The sequence below is a fragment of the Diaporthe batatas genome, assembly GCF_019321695.1.
Source record: "Diaporthe batatas strain CRI 302-4 chromosome Unknown Contig00014, whole genome shotgun sequence".
Taxonomy (NCBI): Eukaryota; Fungi; Ascomycota; class Sordariomycetes; order Diaporthales; family Diaporthaceae; genus Diaporthe; species Diaporthe batatas.
In genome coordinates, this window is record NW_025408561.1 from 28,711 (window position 1) to 49,632 (window position 20,922).

The 20,922-nt window shown below is 58.0% G+C and overlaps 5 protein-coding genes across 5 annotated transcripts; 3 read left to right on the top strand and 2 right to left on the bottom strand.

Annotated features, from left to right (window-relative positions):
* Positions 1–268: 268 nt before the first annotated feature.
* Positions 269–2,802, top strand: KVR01_010771 (uncharacterized protein; the record flags this gene model as incomplete). The annotated part of the gene is made up of 3 exons (XM_044791791.1): positions 269–608; positions 695–1,346; positions 1,440–2,802. The coding sequence occupies 3 exons, from the start codon at positions 269–271 to the stop codon at positions 2,800–2,802; spliced, it is 2,355 nt and encodes a 784-aa protein (XP_044639918.1).
* A 261-nt stretch (positions 2,803–3,063) lies between these two features.
* KVR01_010906 (transcription factor IIF subunit TFG2) lies at positions 3,064–4,383 on the bottom strand (the record flags this gene model as incomplete). Its single annotated transcript, XM_044790043.1, has 4 exons — positions 3,064–3,554; positions 3,606–3,659; positions 3,737–4,016; positions 4,093–4,383. 4 exons carry the CDS (start codon positions 4,381–4,383, stop codon positions 3,064–3,066), a joined length of 1,116 nt encoding a protein of 371 aa, XP_044640053.1.
* A 766-nt stretch (positions 4,384–5,149) lies between these two features.
* On the top strand, positions 5,150–6,813 carry KVR01_010756 (uncharacterized protein; the record flags this gene model as incomplete). Its single annotated transcript, XM_044788505.1, has 5 exons — positions 5,150–5,198; positions 5,292–5,369; positions 5,438–6,056; positions 6,107–6,162; positions 6,488–6,813. 5 exons carry the CDS (start codon positions 5,150–5,152, stop codon positions 6,811–6,813), a joined length of 1,128 nt encoding a protein of 375 aa, XP_044639903.1.
* A 5,563-nt stretch (positions 6,814–12,376) lies between these two features.
* On the top strand, positions 12,377–16,831 carry KVR01_011074 (uncharacterized protein). Its single transcript, XM_044786993.1, has 3 exons — positions 12,377–13,057; positions 13,369–14,352; positions 14,412–16,831. Exons 2-3 carry the CDS (start codon positions 13,445–13,447, stop codon positions 15,490–15,492), a joined length of 1,989 nt encoding a protein of 662 aa, XP_044640221.1. The 5' UTR covers positions 12,377–13,057; positions 13,369–13,444; the 3' UTR covers positions 15,493–16,831.
* A 1,543-nt stretch (positions 16,832–18,374) lies between these two features.
* Positions 18,375–20,402, bottom strand: KVR01_011072 (uncharacterized protein; the record flags this gene model as incomplete). The annotated part of the gene is made up of 6 exons (XM_044788841.1): positions 18,375–18,426; positions 18,822–18,886; positions 18,985–19,043; positions 19,138–19,171; positions 19,309–19,522; positions 19,618–20,402. 6 exons carry the CDS (start codon positions 20,400–20,402, stop codon positions 18,375–18,377), a joined length of 1,209 nt encoding a protein of 402 aa, XP_044640219.1.
* Between the last annotated feature and the right edge of the window lie 520 nt (positions 20,403–20,922).

Below are 20,922 nucleotides of genomic sequence, written 5' to 3' on the forward strand. Positions count from 1 at the left end.
ACTCACAAACCAACACCAAGGCGGCGGGACAGTACGCAATTGATTCTGGCTGGTTGCCAAAACCAGAGGTTCTCGTCGGCCAAACCCCACGCCCAAGACTAGACTGGTTTCCCCGAATGCCGGCAGGCCGGGTGCATTGGGCAGGATACCTGATTGACCTTGTTACCGCCCTTTGCTACACCTTTGCCACACCGGCCACCAGCTCCCTCGGGTCTGTTGGACGGATACTACTTCCTGGTATCCCAGTACTGGCCTCGTTCCACCCAACATGTCGGCTCAAGGCCACAACGGCCAAGAACCACATCAAGACCACGACCGGCCCTCCAATTCCCGCAGCACCCGCCACCTGCAGATTCAGGAGCCAGAACGGAGGCCGCTGCTCCCAAGACACATGAGCCATGAGCCCGACAGTGAGCCTGTCTTCTCGTGCGTGCCTAATCCACACTCTCACCTGCCTGTCTACACCAACATCCACCGCATCAGGAGGGATGTTGTCTCCATCGTCGAGGACTACATGAGCCTGGAGCAGCTGAGGGACGTGAGGATAAACATCTCCGTCATACGGCCCTTGGTCGACAAACTGTATGACCTTGACGACATCTCCATTGGTGAGCCTGTCCCGATCCCCTGTACCCACCACCACACCCCCAGGCACTGCTAGGCTAGCTCGCCATGCTGATGCCCTCTCCTCTAGTCTACTGTCTCCTCGTGAACCGCACTCAGTTCCTGCACGAGCAGTCTCATCTGCACAACAGGCAGAATGTAAACTACACCCGTGCCACCCTGTGTGAGCTTGTTGCCACCCGCATCCTCCGCCGCTTCAACGAGGACAACGAGGGGACCGAGGGGCTGCTTGTCCTCGCTCATATCCTCGTCGCCGGCTTCTCGCCCTTCCAGAATGCCCCGGGCGACATCCGCCGCGAGGCTGCCACATCCTCCTCATCCAGCTACCACACCACGTTGCCAGCCCTTGAGGTTGCCATCCTCAGCGAGAGCAAGCTATTCCTCAGCTCCACCTCCTGCCAAAAGGTCATTGATGCCATCTACGAAGGGCGCGTCATATACACGCCCAGTAGCTTCATCAACATCATCCCCGATCGGTACAAGCAGAAGCCAATAAGCCTGTATGACCCCAGGGCCTCATCGCTGTTGAACCAGTACCGCCTGATCGTCCCGAGGACGAGGAACATACTCGAGATCATGCAGTTCGTCATATTACTGGTTCTTTACGTCCTGTTCATGGCCGAGAGGGACCCCACGACCTTCTCCATCCTCGAGGTCATGTTCTCTGTCTACTCATTCGGATGGGTTCTCGACAACTTCGCCACGATACTGGAGCACGGGTGGTGGGTTGCCCCCCCATTTCCTCTCTTTGCCCCCCATTTGCCCCATCCACCCTTTCCCTTCGCACTGGTTCCCGACTGACGAGCTCCTCGCAGGCAGGTCTACACTCAGAACCTGTGGAGCTTCCTGGACGTCACTTTTGCCGTCATCTTCTGGGTATACCTAGTGCTGCGCATTCAGGGCTGGCGCACCAACAGCCAAGACACCGACCAGCAGGCCCTTGATGTCCTCGCGATGGGTGCTCCCGTGCTTATTCCCCGCCTCGCCTTCAACCTTCTCTCAAACAACCTGCTCTTCGTCTCCCTGAGGGCTATGATGGCCGACTTCACGACCCTAACAGCCCTTGCCGCCTGGTGTTTTGCCGGATTCCTCATGTCACTCATCTGGCTGGGTGAGGGGGACCACTCGACCATCACGGTGAGCAAGTGGTTGCTGTGGATATGGTTTGGACTCGACGGAACCGGCATCCAAAGGGCACCCGAGTTCCACCAGATACTGGGGCCGTGCCTCATGGTTACCTTTGCCTTCCTGGGCAACACCCTGTTCCTCACAATCCTCGTCTCCATGCTCTCAAACACCTTCAGCACCATCGTGTCCAACGCCACGGCTGAGATCCAGTACCGCCACGCCGTCCAGACCTTAGAGGGTGTCAAGAGCGACGCCATCTTCGCTTACCAGCCACCCTTTAACATTCTCGCTCTCTTTATCCTGGCCCCTCTCAAGTTTGTTGTGAGCCCCCGATGGTTCCACAAGATCCATGTTGCGGCAGTCCGACTCCTGAATCTCCCCCTCCTCCTCATCATCGCGGCCGTTGAACGTCGTGTCTTATGGCCTGTTTCGGCATCCACACAGCAACCTGTTGCAGACACCGGGGTCGATAAGAGGTATCACTGGTTCTGGGAGAAGTGGCGCATCACGACACACGGGGACATTCATGCTGTGTTCGGCCGTTCGCCTCCGGATGAGGTCGAAGATGCCATCTCCGTCGATGACGACCTGACGCGCCACATGATTCGCCGGCAATTCCAGAGAAACAGCACCGCGGACTCGACCAACCTGCACAACATGATCAAGCATTTCAGGACCAAACAATCACATGAGAGGGACGGCAACGCCGGCACCAAAGACGCGGGTGACCAGCTTGGGGCAACCCCGGCCGCCTCCGACGGCAGGCAGACGCCAAAGTCGCCTGCCCCTGGAAAAGTGTTGAGCAGAAGGGACAGCATGGCGCCGTTCCCGGGGCTGCGGCAGGAGCTGCAGGGCATCTTTAACGACAGCGAGGAGATTAGTGACCTGACGACACGGCTGGAGGCGTTGGAAGACAGCAATGCGCGTATAGAAGCAATGCTTGTCAGGCTGGTCGAGGACGTTGAAGATACCCCCAGTATTGTGGAGGAGTCGCAGGCTGGCAAGCTGGGCACGCTGGACGATTTTGACCGCACTGCAGATGAGCAGTAGCACCGACTGCTCTCCTTTGGTTAGTGTCCAGATGGGAGCCGGTCTGCTTGGTCATGCAATGGGGTCGAGACCTCAAGACAGACTGCGTTTCAAGCAAGTTCCTGTGGGCCGAGGGTATCGTATCAAGTTGAAATAGTAGCCTCTCCATGCAAGTAAAGCCCATCTTATACCAGAAACGCCCGCAAGTGAAAAGAGTCGACCAAAATTCACGCCCCATTGCCCCCCTCGAAAGTAACACCGGTAAGCATATTTCGACGTGGTTCACTGAATCTGGACGTCCTCCATCTCCTCGTCCTCGGAATCCTCTCCGAAGTTCATGGTGGGCGCTGTTTCCGCCATGGCCTGTGCGCCGATGTCCTGGTGCTCTGCCTTTAAGCTCCAGTTGTTAGCGAACCGCCCGCTTTTGTGCAAGTCGGCCACCTTCTCCAGGGTCGATCGAAGATAAACCTCGGGTTGAGGAATCGCAGATCGAAGAGCCTTGAGCGACCAGTAGTTGTACTGTCGGAAACACTGGAAGATCTTGTCCAGAAGCTCGTTCTCCGGCATGCGTGCGGTCTTGGCCTCGGCCTTGGCCTTCTTGGTCTGCGTGCGCGTGTCTTTGATGAAGGTCTCGAAGGCCTTGGTGGCTTGCGTGGTGCCAACCTGGACCACGTTGTTGGTGACGGTGAAACGGTCGATGATCTGGGTTGTGTTCTTTGGTGTTACTTGCTCCTGCGCGCGGACGGCCATAAGGTACGCGGTCTCTGGGTTGTCTGAGTGTGGGGTTAGATCCTGCTTATCTCGTGCCAGCGGCCAGTACGTACCTATTGGGTTCATGTTGACTTCCTGAGAGATGCGGCCATAGATGGCGGTTTTTTCTGCCATGGTATTAGCCTAGTCCGCTTCTATAGAGGCTGTCTGGTGTATTTCATGTCGCAGAGGCTTGGGGTCATACTGGGAATGACTTGTCTAAAAGTATCCCTTCCTCGCCGTCCTCGTCCGCCACGGGAGTTCTGCTGAGCCGGTTTCTCCACCTTGGCTCGCAGGAGATAGGAGGGGATGTTCTGGTCGGCAGCGTCCTTGCGCAGTTTGTTCTTGTTTTTGAAGCCGTCGATGTCGGACTCGGTGAAGATGAAGGTGTTTTTGACTTCCAGGTTGGTCTCGTCCAGGTCATACTCGCGTGGCAGACCCTGGTGGGCGGAGACATTGCTCTTAAGCAGAAGCCTCATCTTCCTCTATAGTGTGGGCCGTAACAGACTCTGGTCAGCGGCCAATGTGCGCAGGCGCGGGGAGAAGTGGTGCAAAACGGACCTTGGACATGCCCCTTTTGTCTGGCTCGCTCCAGAGGCGCAGCTTTCCGATCTCGATTGGGGTATCGTCGTCAATCTTGTCCCAGGCAGCCCAGACGTAAGTGGGCACGCGAGCCATGAAAAGGCTGTCCTGGGCAGTCTGGTTGCCGCCGGGGTCTTTTGGCGCGTAGAAGTCCAGATCGAGGTCGCCGACGTCGTCTTCATATGCATCGATGGCCATCGGGGATCCGCCTTGGAGGGTGTCGGGGTCGGGCTTGACAGCCGGGTCGGGCTTAACAACTGGGTCCGCCATGTTGGGTGATGCCTATGGTCTTGCCTTTGCCTGTGACTGAACCACCCCGAAACTGAGCTTGTGGTCCGCAACGGCAAGGTATCAGTGGTTTGGGAAGTCGAACTTAGGTCTGCGGCGAGCGCAGTGCGGTCCCAAGGCCGGCTAGCTTATGTAAGAACCGGGGGTGAATATGTACCTAGGTACCTAGGCGGCACCTATCGCCGCGCATGAGTACCTGCCGGAGCCTTCCGCTTTCAGGTGTCCTGTTGCCCAATCCGTCGTCGAAGAGTCTGTCTGCTTCGCTGGCTGTGGCTTGGCAAGGTGAGTCCTCTCAAAGTATGACAATTTTGACTTCCAGGCTTCCTTCCAATAGCCCTTCCAACCCACGTCCGTGTCTCTGCTCGTTGACCTGGAGTGCTTCTTGCTAGGCACCTAGGTACTTGGGTACCGAGGTGCACAGCACGCTGGCCGAGCCTTGTCAGACAGCTTCTTTTGCCTGCCGCCGACTCCGCTAATGATGTAATGCGGGAGACTGTTATCTTATCCTGACTCATTTCAGCGTGCGAGCCATGCGACACGTCCTGCGCGAGTCCACCTGTAAAGTCTGATCGCGACCTCGTCTATTTACTGACCTTTCTCTCTCAACACCTTCTTGTGACGACCAACCCAACTTAGACGCGCTCTTTCACCCATAGACCACACGTTGACTCACCACCGGCTCGCCACAACCTATTGGCGCCTCACCCCCAGACACTACTCCATAGTCGAGTCTGGGGTCCCATTCGTCATGTCTAATGAGGACCAGAAGCTGATGGAGCAGATCAGCCTCCTGGCAGGTAAGTCTTCACCAGCTGGCGCGTCGCGGTGGGCGACTGAGCGAATGCTCTGCCCACTTGCAAGACTCGGATGTTTCTGATGATTGGTCACAGGCCAGATCAACCGCGCCAAGAACCAACAGGCTGGTCTCGCCCAGGCAACAAGTGCCACCCCTTCTCCTCCTTTCCCATGTATGTTGAGCTGCCAGACTGAATTCTTGCCTGATAAGCGACTTTCTAACCAGCCGAAAAAAATCCAGCCCCGGGTCGTGGCGGCTACCACCGCGGTCGCCACCAGTATACAGCGACCGGGCGTGCTGGCTACCGCGTCGCGAAGCCCGTCCACCGACACAGGTCCCTTGTCCTCAACGGCCCCAGTGCCACGAATAACGCGAATCAGGCGGCAGGTTCTGTGGCCGATGACTCTTCCGCTTCCTCCTCATGGGTCACGAGGAATGACCGCCACCTTCAACTGATCAACTCCAGTGTTTTCCAAGAGCATTCCGAAGCACGAGCCAGGGCCATGCAGCAGACAAGACTCCACAAGCAGCAGGAAAAGGAGCATCGCGAGCGGGTCAAATTGATGAGCCACCTCAAGCATATTGCGCAACCCTCCACCGCATCTGTGAATCCCGCATCCCTCACGTCCTATGAAATAGTCGTGGAGGGCATCCGCTTCAGAGTCGCAAACAACGGTAGCAAGCTGGTCAAGCTTCCCGGTGCGTCCCGACTCCCTTTGCGTGCGAATCCTGGCTCACCGGCGTCAGGAGACCCCAATGGCCCCAAGGCCACGCCCAAGATGGCCCTGGTCGGAGGCGTCAAGTTCCATCGGTCCAAGAACGGCAACATGTACCGCCAGGCTATCGTCAAGGCCCATCGGTATGTCACTCTTCCAGGCTTGGTGTGTTCGCTTACTGACAACCCTTCAGACAATCCGTCGCAATCAAAAAAATCAACGTCGTTTGCAGAAATTTTTCCAATACTGGTACCCCTTTGTTCCTTCCCATCGCTCCTCTGCTACTAGGAGTGTGCGCCGTACCGCAAACCACGGGCGGATGTTACTGACGCCGACAAAACTTGTGCAGGTTCTTGTCCAAAGGGCCCCATGTGCCGCTACATACACGATCCGTCCCGAGTTGCTGCATGCAAGGATTTTCTCCAGAAGGGTACTTGTCCGGCCGGCGACCAGTGTGACCTATCGCACGAGCTGGTTCCAGAGCGCACGCCTCATTGTGTGCATCATGCCAAGGGCAACTGCAGGGCCAGTGAATGTCCGTATACTCACCGTATATTGCCGCTCGGTGCTCTAGTGTGCCAGTCGTTTGGAATTTACGGCTACTGCGATAAGGGCATCAGCTGTTCCGATCGCCACGTCTTCGAATGCCCCGACTTCAGCAACACGGGGGTCTGTAAGACAAAGGGTTGTAAGCTCACCCATAGAGAGAGGGCAAGCGTCCTCAGAAAGGCAAATGCTGCTCTCGAACAGAACGCGAGCGAAGATTGTGAGGGTGACTTGTCGAGCGATGACGACAATAATTCGGTCAGCAGCGACGATGTTGACTCTGACGAGGTTGAGGAGTTCATCGGTGAAGAAGACCCTACGGATTTTGACAAGGACTTCATTTCCTTGAGTTGATCTATTTGATCTATCTGGTCCCTGGCGAGGAGGCTGACGGTCTCGTGCGCTTCATTCGCGCTGGCTGACTTGTCCTTTAGCATTGACAGACCAAGTCGATGCTCTATCAGGAGAACCACAAGCGAGTGCAAAAAGAGGCCGATAGTGATTGAACTCAGAGAAGAGGAAGAAGAAAGAAGACGTGTATGCCAGTTAGAAGAATCACAATGTATACGGTATCGCATTAAAAGCACGTGGTATTTCCCGCACCATGATTGAACGTCGAAAGCATCGAAACTGCCCACAGTCCGCATATGTGTGTCTGAAATAACAGATCTGCAGACACAAGCCGTCCAAGAGGCATTGCGTGTACCTGGAGCGGGGGCGTACGTCAGACTATGTTCCGTAGCGATTAACTCTCGTGTATCTGACCTTGAAGGAGGTAGCGTAGACATGCAAGGCGGCCAGGTAGATGGCTATCCTATCAGCTGTGGCCCACGGTGGTCGACCTGGCAAGGCCCATCATACAATCGAGATCCGAGTGTCCCGCGGGTACTGTGTAGCTCGCCGTGGGAGTTCCCCGTCTTTACGCGCGCAGCAGCGCGACGTGCCTGGGGAAATCCGGTATCATGGGAGGCACTCGCACAGGCTAAGGTTAGAAATGGCGCTGGGTTGAACCCAGCCTTTCTCACCGCCAAAGTGGGACGTCCCGATTTTCCCGGTGTCTCGGCTGTCGACCTCTGGGCCCCGGGTGTTGGATCATTAAACCTAGTCCTCGAGGAAATTCATGCGTGCGTATCTGTTTACATGACCACACAGCCCACAGGTGTGCGAGGGAAAGACTGGTGTTGAGGAGCAGTCGCTCAGTCGCCGTGTTCCGACTCGGCCAAGATCAGCCTGAGGATAAGCTTTCGTGCTAGTCCTAGCCCACACGGCTATCAACCATGCCCTCGCCTCACTGACTGCGATGACGTCGTACAATTTGAAAGTTCCGCTCTTGGTTACACACTGGGAGATGTGATTGTAAACAACCTTGGAAGATGGTTGCCATTGCCCGGGCAGGCAGGCAGGGAAGGCTTTACTGCGACCGCAGGCAGAGCCCTGGCAGCTGCCCGGCCGGGAGAGGGTAGCAGGCGCGCCAACAACAGACCGGCGTCTTGCAGGTCTCCCCTGCGCGAATGAATGGTTGAACCTGATGACAATTCTGGTGATATGTATGCCCGAGAGCCTACTCGTGCGTCAACAGGCAGATGTTGGAGGAGCACAGACACTCTCACAAGGGCCCTGGGAAATTGTTGACAGGCCTGCAGGCCTGACGGCTGGGCTGCTGGGGAAGTAGGGACGGAGTGGCTGGTAGGGTCTACAAGGGTCACAAGGGTTCCCCTGGCATAGGCCACAGCTTGTTCCGACGTCCGTAGACCAACTCGGTAGTACATTAAGTAGGTAGTAAACTTGGACCACACGGCTGCATGGCCAGTAAGAACATTACTGTTCATGCTTACAGAAGCAACACATTCGCTGCGAAGCCCCTGTGACTTGAACAAAAAAGCAAACAAACAAACAAAACAAACATTTGTCCAGTCCTGACAGTGAGGAAATGCCGTGGCCCAGTGGCCGAACGCCCGAGTCAAGCTCGCACCGAATGACAGGCCGAGAGCTGGCGTGACGATTGACCGTTCACCATGCCGACGATGGCGGGAGGCAGTCAGTCTGTTCCAGCAATGCTACAAGCACGACCGAAACCAGCGTGCCGAAACGGCAGAGGCGTGAGCCACCGTCACGGCCCACAGCCCCAGGACTGCAGCACACCCGACGCGCCGTTTCACCAGCCCGCTGCGAAGGTGACGACCAGGCGGCGGGCCCAGGCCGGCTCGTCCCCTCGACAGACCCGGAGCGAGCATGGGGCAGACACATGGCGCGCATTCATCCACGGTCCACGGCATTCGGCTCGCGCTGGAGGCCTCTCCCGTACATAAAAGCAGGGCTCGAGGGAGCGGCAGGCGCGGCAAGGCGATATTCCGCCCATGCTGAAGGATGAGCTGACGCCCGAGTACAGCATAATCATCCCGCCGCCCCGGAATGGAGACGCAAGGGCGACTCCTCTCCGCGGGAACGAGATACAGTCGGCCACGGACGCCAAATGTGGGTGTAGGAGGAACGGCCAGCCAGGTTTGGCAAGCGTCAAGTCAGCAGAGCCTCCTCCAAGAGGCTTCCTACCTGGGTCGTCAGGGTCGTCGACACCCCACGCCCCGATGCTGGCCACTGAAGCCCCGGCGAGCGCGCTTGGAGTCAGCAGCGTAGCTATGCGCCCTGTTGGTTTCTTTGACCGCCGAGTGGGCCTTGGCCCAAGATGCCGCTTCTTGGCTATCTACTACATAGTACGGACTACCTGTTCCCGACACGGCGGGCAGCCGGATGGAGAGCATGGTGGCATGATACTGGCGAGCGCGATGGCGCCCGGCGTGTCGCTGCTGCCCCGGACGCATCCTCAGAGGTCGACCGGCAGCGGGGGATCAGGTTGGGTGCGGCAAGAGGCCGGGGCCGTGAGGGGAGATGGGAGAGGGGAGGACGACATGCCATTCCGAGTGGCGCAGGGCTGTCTGTGATCGGCCGCGGGAGACGACGGCAAACGGGTAGACCAGGGTTGGTTGAAAGCAGGCGAGCGACTGCCTCGACGGCTGTGCTGGCCATGCTGCCATGCCATGCCGGCTTGTAGTCGCTCGTCAGCCAGCCGGCCGGCCAGCCAGCCCTGCAGCTGCCCTTCACGGTTGGTCGGTCGGGCAGAAAAGCGATGAGGCGACGGGCAGCCAGGCGCCAGGTGCCAGGCGCCAGCTGCAGGGGTGAGGATCTGACGATGGGTCTCGAGGATCAGTCGCGAGTAGCACGCGTCGACATTGTTCGGGAGTGCTGACCGGACTGGATCCGCCGGGCCCTGGATCGGCCGGGGGAGGTTTTGCAAAGGGCAGGATCGAGCGGTGATTGGCAGGCCGGTCGTGGGCAGACGACACACCGACTTTACGACGGGCCATGTTGGGAGGTTTCTATCGGTCGTGTGTGGTGGACAGGCGTAGCGGGATGGGTTTTGGGACTCCACGACGGGCCGCATGATATGCGGCCGCAGTCTCGCTGGGATGTTTAAGATTCGCTCCATCAGCCAAACACGACGCGCCCTCCCCTGCGACCTCCCCCTGTGGTCTTGTGTATCCCAGCGGGCCTTGCATGCTTGCCCAGCCACCGCCTTTTTTTTTTTTTTTACCCCCTTCCCCTTCTCCTTCCCCCCCCCCCTTCTTCCTTCTTTGTGCGCAGCGTGCACGGAGGACCTGCCAGGCAAAAAGGCCCCCAGATAGCGTGGTAGCATGCGAAGCAGGTGCCACCCACTGCCAGGTGCTAAGTGCGCAGCAGTGGCATGCAGCAGAGGCATGCAGCAGAAGAGGGTCCCGGGTGGCCAGGTCGTTCGGTTATCGCGACAGGCAGGGCGATGGTAGCTCAACAAAAGTTGGGCGGATCGCACCACGACGCGTTGCCAGCGGACGGAGGTAACGCGATCTGTACGTGGTGGAGTCTCGTCAAGGCCCGCGGATGAGAAATTTCTGATTCAACAAAGCTTGCCCGGCTCTGCTGGTCTGATACTACTGTGTACTAAGTATGTATGCGGCTACTTGTAAGTTGCACCACGGGTCCACGACTGGCCGTCGTGCCGTCACGAAGAGTACCCTAACCCCCGACCTCAACGGGGCGGAGGCGGAAAGGTTGGCGCGGGATGCACATGTCCATCGACCTCGCCTATCATGATGCTCGACATGGGCATGACTCGAGCCGAGCATTCTCATGCTGGACTGCATGGGCACGGGCTCTGAGTCAGGGCCCCCTGGGCCCCAGGCCCCAGTCGAAATGCACGACCGGGGCAATTGCGAGCGTTTCGGCCTGGCGGCCTGGCAGCCTGGTGGGTGAGGTGAGTTTGCCGGTAGCATTTCGACGTCTGCACGGTCAGCTGGCTCGACGGCTCGACGGCCGGCCACACATAGGGTGGGTGAGTCGAGCACGCGCGGGTGCCCAGATGGGCACGGCACGGCATGGCATACTATTTAGGCCTGGGCTTTGGTTGGTGTACCCAGATGGGCAGGCAGGCTCCTTCCTATGTTAGCACTTGAGTAGGTACCTAGGAGTAGGTACCTAGGAGTAGGTACCTAGGAGTAGGTACCTAGGTAGTCTGGTGGTCTTCCCGCGCCCGCCGGCCCGCCGCTGGGTACCTCGGGGCCTAGCAGACGGATCGTGAGATACCTACTGTGTAAGCCGGCCTTGGGCACAAACGTCCACCGTCCCACGGCAATGGCCGTTGATACCCAACCCACCGCAGGGCTGCACGCTTAGGAGCACCTACAGCATGCTCTGGGCCAGTCGTCGTTGACTGACTCTGGACTGGCGTTGCCCGCCCTGTCGCCCTGCCGCCCAGTCGCCCAGTCGCCCAGTCGCCCTCATATTGGGCATCGTCAGTGTCCAAGATCCTGCGGTCATCGCGTGCCCTTGGCCCTGGCAGGCCTGCCTGGTGCTCCTGGAGCCACGGCCGGCCGAAAAGAAGCCGTGCATGATCTTCTAGAAGGTGGTCTAAGAGACTTGAGATTACCCAGGCGGGCAAGTGGGTACCGGCACCCGTTCCCCAGATTTGGATTTTCCGTCAGTGAACGCCGCCGGATCGCCCGAATCGGTTCGGATCGGACGTGTTTTGTGTCTTGTCCTTCTCCCACCCCCTTCCACCCCCTTGGCCTCTCTCTTTCCTCTCTCTTGTGCTTGTGAGGCAGGGCCATGGTCATGCCATGGTCATGGAGAATACTTATAGCAAGCAGAGAGATCAAATCAGGAGGCCAGCGCCATCAGCCGTGGCGCCTCCCGCTCCTGTCCTGTCCTGTCCTGTCACTGCTCGCTGAAACCTGTGACCACATCTGATAAGGTTTGTTAGCTCCCCCATGGTCTGGCCAGCCAGCCAGCCAGCCAGCCAGCCAGCCAGCCAGTACTGGAGTATGTACAGGACACTACCTACCTACCCGTAGGTAGGTAGGCAGGTGCCCTGTACCCGGGCAGCACCTGGGCAGCCAGCCAGTCTGGGAGAGATCAGCCCCGGCGATCGGCTGGGACTGTGACAATCAGCCCGCACCGCACGATTGCACACCTGGCCTGCTGCTGCCAGTTCCAGCCCAGCATCCCACCGCCGTTTTGAGTCGGTGCTGCTATTAGTCGCCTTACCTCTCTGCTCTGCCCGGGAGGCTGGCCTGCCAGCCTGCCAAGGTGATTGAATGCTAGCGTCTTCTGTCGAAACTCTACACTACCTGAGGTCCCGAGGTCCTGAGGTCCTGACTGGCAAGCAAACTGGAAACGGAGGTCCCAATCGGGACTGCACCCTGTCCGCCGCTCCCGCTCAAATCACCCAGGGAGCATCATCCCGTACTCCACATTGGATGGCAGGCCATGTTGTACTATGTATGCAGCGCAGGCGGTACGTACCGTGGTATTGTGGTATTGTGGTATCCATACCCAACGGCCGACCCTGGTCACACACGCTCATGCCCACCTCCAAGCTCTTTTCCCTCTTCATCAAGCCGGCGCCCAGCCTGCGTCTTCGAGGGGGTACAAATCCAAGCTGCCCCTCCGCCGTCCTCTCCCGACCCCGACTGCCACCGTCCAGAAAACATCATCAACAACTACCTGCTCGAGTCACCTGCCCGAGTTCCAAGGTCCTCGACACAACATCATCCTCGCGTCGCCTCCTACCCGGCCCGGCACACCACGCTCTTGCCGCGCACACCACCGTCTGTGTGGCCACTGGTCAGTGCTGCCCCTCCTCTTCCACCTGTCGCCTCCTCCCTCCCACGCCCCTCCCCGCGTCTCAGCAGCACTCCTCGGCCTGGTGTCTGGATGTCCAGTAGTGTTGCCGGGGCTGAGTGCGGGCTCTGTTGACTCTTGAGTGGTCCCAATAGTGGTCCTGCCCGACCACCCGACTGACTGACGGCCCCACACCCTTGACCGGCTCTGTCCCTCGTGCTTACCACCCCCCTCCCATCCCCCCTCCCATCCCCCCTCACCTGCTATGTATCCTATTCCCCAGATTCTTGCACACCCTACCCCCCTCCCTCGCATATTCTTTTCTTTCTGTTCCACATCTCTCTTACATGTCTGTTGCGTGTCTGAGAAAACCTTGAGTTGGGCACTCCCATCAGCTACTTGGCGAGCATTTCAACGGGGCCCCCCGTCGCACAACCCTTCCCACAAGGTCTGGCTTCTCTCTCCCGGGAAATTTCGAACTCGGAACATTCCCACATCTCCTGTCTTCGCTCATAGTACATACATCCCAGGCTTGCCGCCCGGGGAAAGGAACCCAGAAGCCCACCCTGTGGTTCCTCCACCCACAAGCGCGAGCCCCAGTCACTTCCAAAAATAAAACCTGCCCATGAGAACCTGAGCAACATCCTTCTTTCTTTTATACATACATGGCTCACACACACCCTTCCCCTTCTCATCAACCCGTCCCGTCCCATCTAGCCAGCCGGCCTTCTCAAGACTAACCCCGTCTTCCCACCACAGACAGGAAAGCCTTTCGTCTCCGGCACGACCGAGGCACCGTCACCACAGGTCCTAACTGGTGTCCAGAGAGACCATCATGGTCTCGACGCTACAGATGCAAAATTACTACCGGCATTCTGGGTTGACGGTAGACACCGGACACGCACAACAAAAATACTTTGACGACGAGGACTGCATATTAGACGACGGCATTCTCGACCAGAACGCCATGGACTCGGGCCTTGAAATGTCCCCAAACATGGCCGACAGCAGAAGAGAGTCTTTTGCCGTGTCATCCACGCTCTTCTCCCCCAAGAACGAGCCATGGGCCGCTGTTGACATGGAGTCAAACCCGTCCCAGATGTCCAACAACCCGTTCATGGACAACCAGATGGAGCAACAACATTCTCAGCACCAACACCAACACCAGCATCAGTCCCAGCCTCACCCACAGCCACAGCCTCCGCACCTCAACAGCAACAACCCCTTCTATCGCATGGACCAACACCAATACCAGCAGCATCAACCTCAGCCCTTTGCTTCTCAGCCTACCAATCCTTGGTCCATAAGCAACTCTGGTTCCTGTACCCCTATGGCCCAGTTTGATGGCCTTCCAGCAGAGTACGACACCACCAACGGCAACAATCACAACAGCACTGCTGGGATCCCCTTCCAACGCCCTCAGATACAAGGGCAGACTCCATTCAGCAACCCGGCGAACCAGGTCCCGATGTTTCCCCCCGTCAACGGCCATCCCATGCAGCAGTCAGCGTCAAAGGATGGCTGGATGACTGGCCTCAAGGACCACAAGAACGACAGCCCTACCATCAGGTCGCACAACGAGCTGAGGAGAGGGGATGGCATCCGCAAGAAGAATGCGCGTTTTGATATCCCAGCCGAGCGTACGCTCAACAACATCGACACCCTGATAGCCCAGTCGACCGACGAAACTGAGATCAAGGAGCTTAAGCAGCAGAAGCGGTTACTGCGCAACCGGCAGGCAGCGTGAGTTGATTACCCCCGTCGTCCCCCTTCGGACCACCATCCACTAATGTTTGGCACAGCCTCGACTCGAGACAGAGGAAGAAGATGCACACCGAACGGCTCGAAGATGAGAAGAAGCAGTTTACCTCCATCATTGGGGACTTGGAGGCAGAAATGGACCAGCTGCGTCTCCAGCTTGACCAGATGATGCGCGAGAAGCAGCAGGACGTCCAGCTCATCGAACAGCTCAAGTTCGAGAAGGAGGAGATGGTCCGCACGCACACCATCGAGACTGGTGAGCTCCGCAAGAAGGTCAGCGTTCTCAGCAACCATGTTCAGGCACTGGAGGGTGCGGCAATGTCCCAGGCAAGCGGCATGGCCAACCAGGCTTTCACCGGTGCAACCTTCGGCGACATGGAGGGAATGGCAATGGACGGCCCCTGGGATGGCATGGGTTTGTTCGGCGCAGAGTTCCCCTTGGAGCAGCCAGACGTCAAGCAGGAGATGCAGATTGTGTCCACCAAGAAGTCAGACGTCAATGTCTCGGCCGATGTTGAGAAGCCGGCGACTCAAGGCGGCTTGCTCTTCATGCTATTCCTCGTCGGTGCATTCGTGCTCTCCAACCGCCAGTCCAACGTTCCTCGCGTATCCGAGGATGTCCGCGCCGCCTCGGCTTCTATCCTCGAAAACGTGCTCAAGGACGCTGGTGTCGCGCAGTCTGACTCCGGCGGCATGGAGTCGATGGCCCACCAGCCAACGGGCACATCATGGGCTTCAGTACCTACGGCGTCGATGCCTGTCCTTGGCAATGGCCTAGACGGCGTGGCTCCCTCGATGCTTGGCGATTTGTCGGACAGCCTCACCCAGCCGACCCAGGAGCAGCAGAACGAGCAACTCTTTGGCCTCACCCCGTCCCAGTACGAAGGGGTGAACTCGCATGACTTCCTCCAGAATGCCCCCGCCGAGAAGCCTACCAGCCAGGGCAGGAAGAACCTGGCGCAGGCACTCGCCTCCATGAGGACTGAGAGCAAGGCCGAGGTATACACCAGGTCTCTGTTGTGGGATCAGATCCCAAGTGACGTTGTCCGGTCGTTTGCGAAAATGGTGGCCGAGTGCGGCGCTCCGGACAATGGCGGCCATGGCAAGCCTGCCACAGCATGATTGATGAAGATGAAATAACGACGATTTGACGCCAACGATTCGCATATACGTCGAACCACCAACGAAACACCACGATCATAGACCAGAACCATCTCCGCTACATATGGCTTGTTTCACCCCGGGCCAGCCAGCCAGCATTGCAAGCCTGTATTGAAGGTACCGCCGCACATATACACTTCTCCGACGCGCTCCCGCGCAGCGATTACATACTTTTGTGCTCGCGCACACGCAAAGATTGCTATTTTCTGTTCTCGGCTTTGCACTGACTGGGGTCCTCGTTACTCAACAGCGATTTCTTTCCTTGATCTTGTTGCTTGCTTTGTCCCTTCTGACTCTTTTACCTGTTTTTTTCTGATCATATCGTTTGTGTCCTCTCTGCCTTGGGTTGTTTCCTGATTTAAGCGATTTGATTTTTAGCAGGCGAGCGAGCGTTTGAAATTTGACTGCACACCGTCTCCCAACACACACGTTTGCTTGGTGTTATTCTTAGTTGTATTTGTCTTGGCTCACATATCGGGAACGGGAATCATTGGGCGGCTGGTCTTTGGGGCTTCTTATCTTGGATATGGCAGAGCGCCGAACATTTCAACAGTTGCATGGGCTGGTTTGGGACATGGGACGGCCAATTGTCTGTTTAGGACCGCGGCAACGACAGTACAGAGAGCCCTCGAGGAGACGAAATCCGAATCTTCACGGCAAAGACCCCAGAGTTGAGGAGAGCTTGAGTCAACTGCTCTCGGACTACGGAAGAGAAGCGAACACAGCAGCCAACCCGCGCGGGAAGACTGGTTCTCTACGACTCGATACTTTCTTTCCCGACACCAAACAAGGGTGAGAGCTAGTCCTGGCGGGAGGTTGTCCGCATTCTCTCTCACACACACACACACACACACACACACACACACACACACACACACAGACCAAATTATGTCGGCTTCTCACGGCAACGCGCATACAGTCACTCTCTACTGTCAAGCATCTCATTTGTCGGCCACTTTCCTAGCTTGTTTCCCTTTGAGCGGTTGGGTGATCGGAAAGCAATGTGCGAGGGAAGGTGATGGACAGAAAATGACGGTGGAAAGGGTTGGCGGACGATGGTGATGTGGCTTGGGCGGCATTGAAGCGTTCTGAAGATCAGCTGCAACCCCCACGACTATAGACCGTTGTGCTGGGATGTTGAATCGGATGTGCGCTCTGGGACGAATGCATGTCGTGATGATGGCGAAAGTGAGAATATTCGAGCCAAATGTGACACGTGGAGCCCCCTCTCCCCCAGGCATCTGTTGACATAATCTCCCTATATGCGGTGATGTGATATGCGCAGTGGCTGGCAACTGTGAACTGCTCAGCAGGATATACCTCGGCCAGATGCGATCAGTGACCGCACATTTTGGCGCTGGTGACTGTGTCCTCTGGCTGGCTGTGCGTCTGGGGACCAAGGGCTAGGTCGTGGGCTGGGGCTCACTCTGCTGACCTATGGTGCGCCCGAATACTGATGTGAAAGGGTTGCATGAGTCGGAGCCCCATTGATCTTGTCTCAACCAGTCGACACCCCCGTTCCAAAACGCGGGAGGGTGGCGTGGGTGTGCTCTGTGTTCGCTTAGGCGGTGTGGTACGGATGACCTACCTGGAGACTGGTCCTCTCGTGCTTATCGTACCTGGGCAACTGGGGAAAGAAGGTACTCCGTACCAGCCAACCGGCCAACCAGCCAGCCAGCCAGCCAGCCAGCCAACCCCTCCCCCCTTACCAGCGGGGGCTCTTGTTCTCTAGCTCCGAGCGAGAGTAAGACAGGTCGAGTTTGCATTGGGCATCAACTATTCGTCATATGATTGTCCCGCGACGCGGTAATCTGCAGGCGACGAACGACAGGTCAGTCAGAAGATGCCGAGAGGCTGCTGTGGGAAGCACTGGAGGCCCGGATTGAGAATAAGACAGTTGTGCAAGTCACACACAAAGCCTCTCGACCTTCGATACCGGCTCTGGTCAGATCTCGATCCGGCTCCTCCTCTATCAAACTGCCCCGAGCCCCTTCGCAACAAGGTGGCCTCGCCTACACCCCCGCCAAGATTCACGATGTTTCCTGGAGACAGCATTTCGTAACCCCAGGTCGATCACCACGGATTTGGCGATGACCTTCACACGCATTATCCCCCGAGCATCATCAAAACCTGGAAGGAAGAAACAAAAAAAAACAATCACGATATCATTCTAAAGCCGCGGCCGCGTAGCGGACACCCTGAGCTATTTACAATACCTGTCTGTTCCGACGCTGACCCTGAAGGCAAGATGGCGTAATGAATACGGGCCGACGACATACGTACGGCTGCTCGGTGGTTTTGTAAGAAACCTGCAGCTCGCTGGTAGACCACCGGGTTCGATACAGACGCTGAAGGCCCACGTAGAAGCAATCACAGGGTTCTCAAGGTGCAATGTGAGCGCTCTCGCCAAGCCACAAATTGCCAGAGGCTAGCAACCTTGGAAATACATGCCTGAAGCACAGCCCTTCTCAAAAGTCAGCCCCGAAACGAATCCGATTGCTTCAGGGCAGGCCCTCCCAGTCGGTTCTGATGGGAGAGCATCAACAGGCTGGAGATCCAAGCTCTCGAGGTCCTAGTAGGCAGGCCACTGCAAGTGGCCTAGTTTCGTAGCAGGTTCCCAAGGCACATCTGCATTCCACCCCCAGGCAAGCCGCGAAACTTGCCCCAAACAGAGCCCAGCCAGGCTCGGCCTCCTGCCTGCATTTCCCCAGGCCCGCCGTGTAACGCATTGGTACTCCCTTGTGGTACCACGGCATAGCAGACCGGTGGCACGGGAACGCTCGGAAAGTCGGCCGCCCCACCTCGTAGAGTACACCACCAAAGAAAGACCTGCAGCTCGACTTCTATTTCTTGCCCTGCCTCTTATTTTCAGGGTTGTACTTGTCCTTCCAGATCCTAAAAGACCCCATTAGTATAAGCCCGAGGCTGAGTCAATGATCGCGTTAGGTGTGCTAGCTGCCGAGTCGTCTTCGGCTGGCAGGCAGCTTTCATGGTCGCAGGGGACAAGCAGCAGACTGCCGGCTGGGATGGGGCGAAGCGAGCAAGGCTCGACACCTTTGTGGTCGTGCACGTGGTCCACCACGCACGATGGCCATGCAATGCAATAAAGACCAGGCTAGCGACCAATTCAAGACACCCACAGCCTATCGAGGGTTTGGCTGGCCAATCGGCCTTCAAGACTAGGACGTCGACTGATGTGGGCTAAGCAGCGGATTGTGCGTCCTGTCTCGCTCTGCGGATCGAGGCATAAAGCAGACGGTGGTCGGAAGAGAAACGAAGCGACGACTTACCAAGAATTTCCCAACGTCTTATTACCGTTCTTCTCGGCCAACCGGTAGTACTTGGCGGCGGAATACTATAGGGTTGCCAGTGTCAGCCTCGTTCGGGTGTGGGCAGGGCTCAGAGGGTGTGATTTGGGAGCCAACTGGCCGCCGACGGCTGTGGAGGACTTGCCTTGTCCTTCTTACATCCGAATCCCTCCAGGTAGCACCATGCTACCTCGTTCATGGCATCTGTTCGGCGGCGGCGGGTTAGCTTCCTCTCTCCGCAGGGCATCATCGGGGAAAGCCAATGGGGAAGAGCAGGCTTGGACAGGCTTCGACTCACCCGTGTCCCCGAGATTTGCCGCTGTTTCGTAGTACTGCCACGATGAAAAAGTCAGCCATGGCTGTCGGAAACGTCCAGACGCTTGCATGCTAAATTCCGCTGCTGGTTTCCAGACCAGGCACATAAAGAGCCGCGTCTCGACAGTGCCGTCCGGACAAGGCAGTCACGTACCTGCTTAGCAGCGATGGGGTCCTTATCTATGCCCCAGCCCTGACGGAAGCAATTGGCCAGCTCAAAGATGGCCAGGACCAGTTCTCCCTTGGCCGCCCCGCCCTTCTTGAGGCCGGCCTGCAGAGCCAGGCTCTCGACATCAGCGGCATTCTTGGCAGCAGCAGAAAGGTAGAAGACTGCCTTCTCAGGAATCGGCTCGCAGCCCCATCCGTGCCTGGGAGAGTCAGCATGGCTTCGGCAAGGCGCCAAGTTCCACGGGCGGGCGTGGCCGTCGGAAGGCCCAGGTGGGTGGCACGGCAAACCACTCACCTCAATGCGAGACCGTATAGCACCTGGCTGAGTGGGTTGTTTGCCCCTTTCGGATCGGCCAAGATGCCAAACAGCCTGGTGCTCTCCTGGAGCTCTCCCTCCTCGTGCAGGCGTATGGCCTCCTGGATGTCGGCGTCGATGGCGGGCGAGCTTGCCACAGCGTTGCTCTGCCTCTGGTCGTTGCTGATCCGCATGCTCCCCAGCCCGCCCTGGATCCCGGCAGCGACGTAGGGGTCCGTGGTAGGGCTCGCAGGACGGCCCCGTTGCAGCTCGTTCTCGTTGGCTGTTTTGGCGAGGATCGTCGCACGCTTCTCCCACTGCTTCTCGGCGTCGTCTTCCCCCCCGGCGACGACGATCTCGGGCAGGTTCTCAGGCACGTTCTCGGAGCTAGCAGGGGAACGCTTCAGGTGTAGGCGCTGTGAGAGGCGGCGGCTGGGCCCGCCCTTGTCGGGAGCCGGCAGGCTGCTGGGCCTGTCGGAGGCCGACAAGCCTCTGGAGCGAGGCTTGAAGGCGTCCGAGATGCGACGTGGCCGTGACGCGCCCCCCGCGCCCCCCGCGCCCCCAGGATGCTGAGCATCACTTGCGCTGAGAAAGTTCATATTGTCGTGGCTGACATCCGGGCTAGTGGGATCGCTGGGTGGGTGTATGACCTCGTGCGAGTGCGTATCGGAACGGATGAAGGTGAACTCTGGGACCTGTAGGTTGTTGACGGCATCTTCCCTCTTGCTGTCGTCACTGCTGCCCTCGATCTTGTCCTTCTTCTTCAAGATGTCCCTCAGACCCATCTTGGCGGGTATATATGCGCCGACCAGTGCGAGGACAAGTGTGGTGCAGTGCCTCGCGGCCCAGCTCCCGAGTTGTAAGGGCAGTGCGTGGGTTCCCGGCTCTGGCGTCTCGTACGTGCCCACGGTCGAGGACGCTGTCGCTCTCGTTGCCGGTCTCGTTGCCGGTCGTATCCGTTTGGGATTTGAAATGGCGAGGCCTCGACGGCAAAGGCCAGCGCGAGTATCGAAGCCGGCGACGAGGGGTCCGACGATTTATCAAGGAACCAAAGATGAGGGGACCGAGTGATGATCACCCCCCCACACACGCGTGGATCCTCCAATACAGGGGACACTGGTTTGTCTGCTGGGCAACAAGACAGGACGAAACAGCTTTCCGTCCGGCCATGTCAGGGGGAAGCGCGGCGATGATGGCGACGGCGACGGCGACGGCGACGGCGGTGACAGCTGATGGGCGGCACAGTCAGCTCAGCCCAGGCAGGCAGGCAGGCCCGGGAAATGGGGAAATAATAAGGCTGAGTTG

Bases quoted from the DNA above. Each gene is read 5' to 3' on its own strand.
- KVR01_011074 (XM_044786993.1), top strand. From the start codon at position 13,445: ATGGTCTCGACGCTACAGATGCAAAATTACTACCGGCATTCTGGGTTG. The intron at 14,353-14,411 runs GTGAGTTGATTA...TGTTTGGCACAG, and splicing joins CTGCGCAACCGGCAGGCAGC to CCTCGACTCGAGACAGAGGA.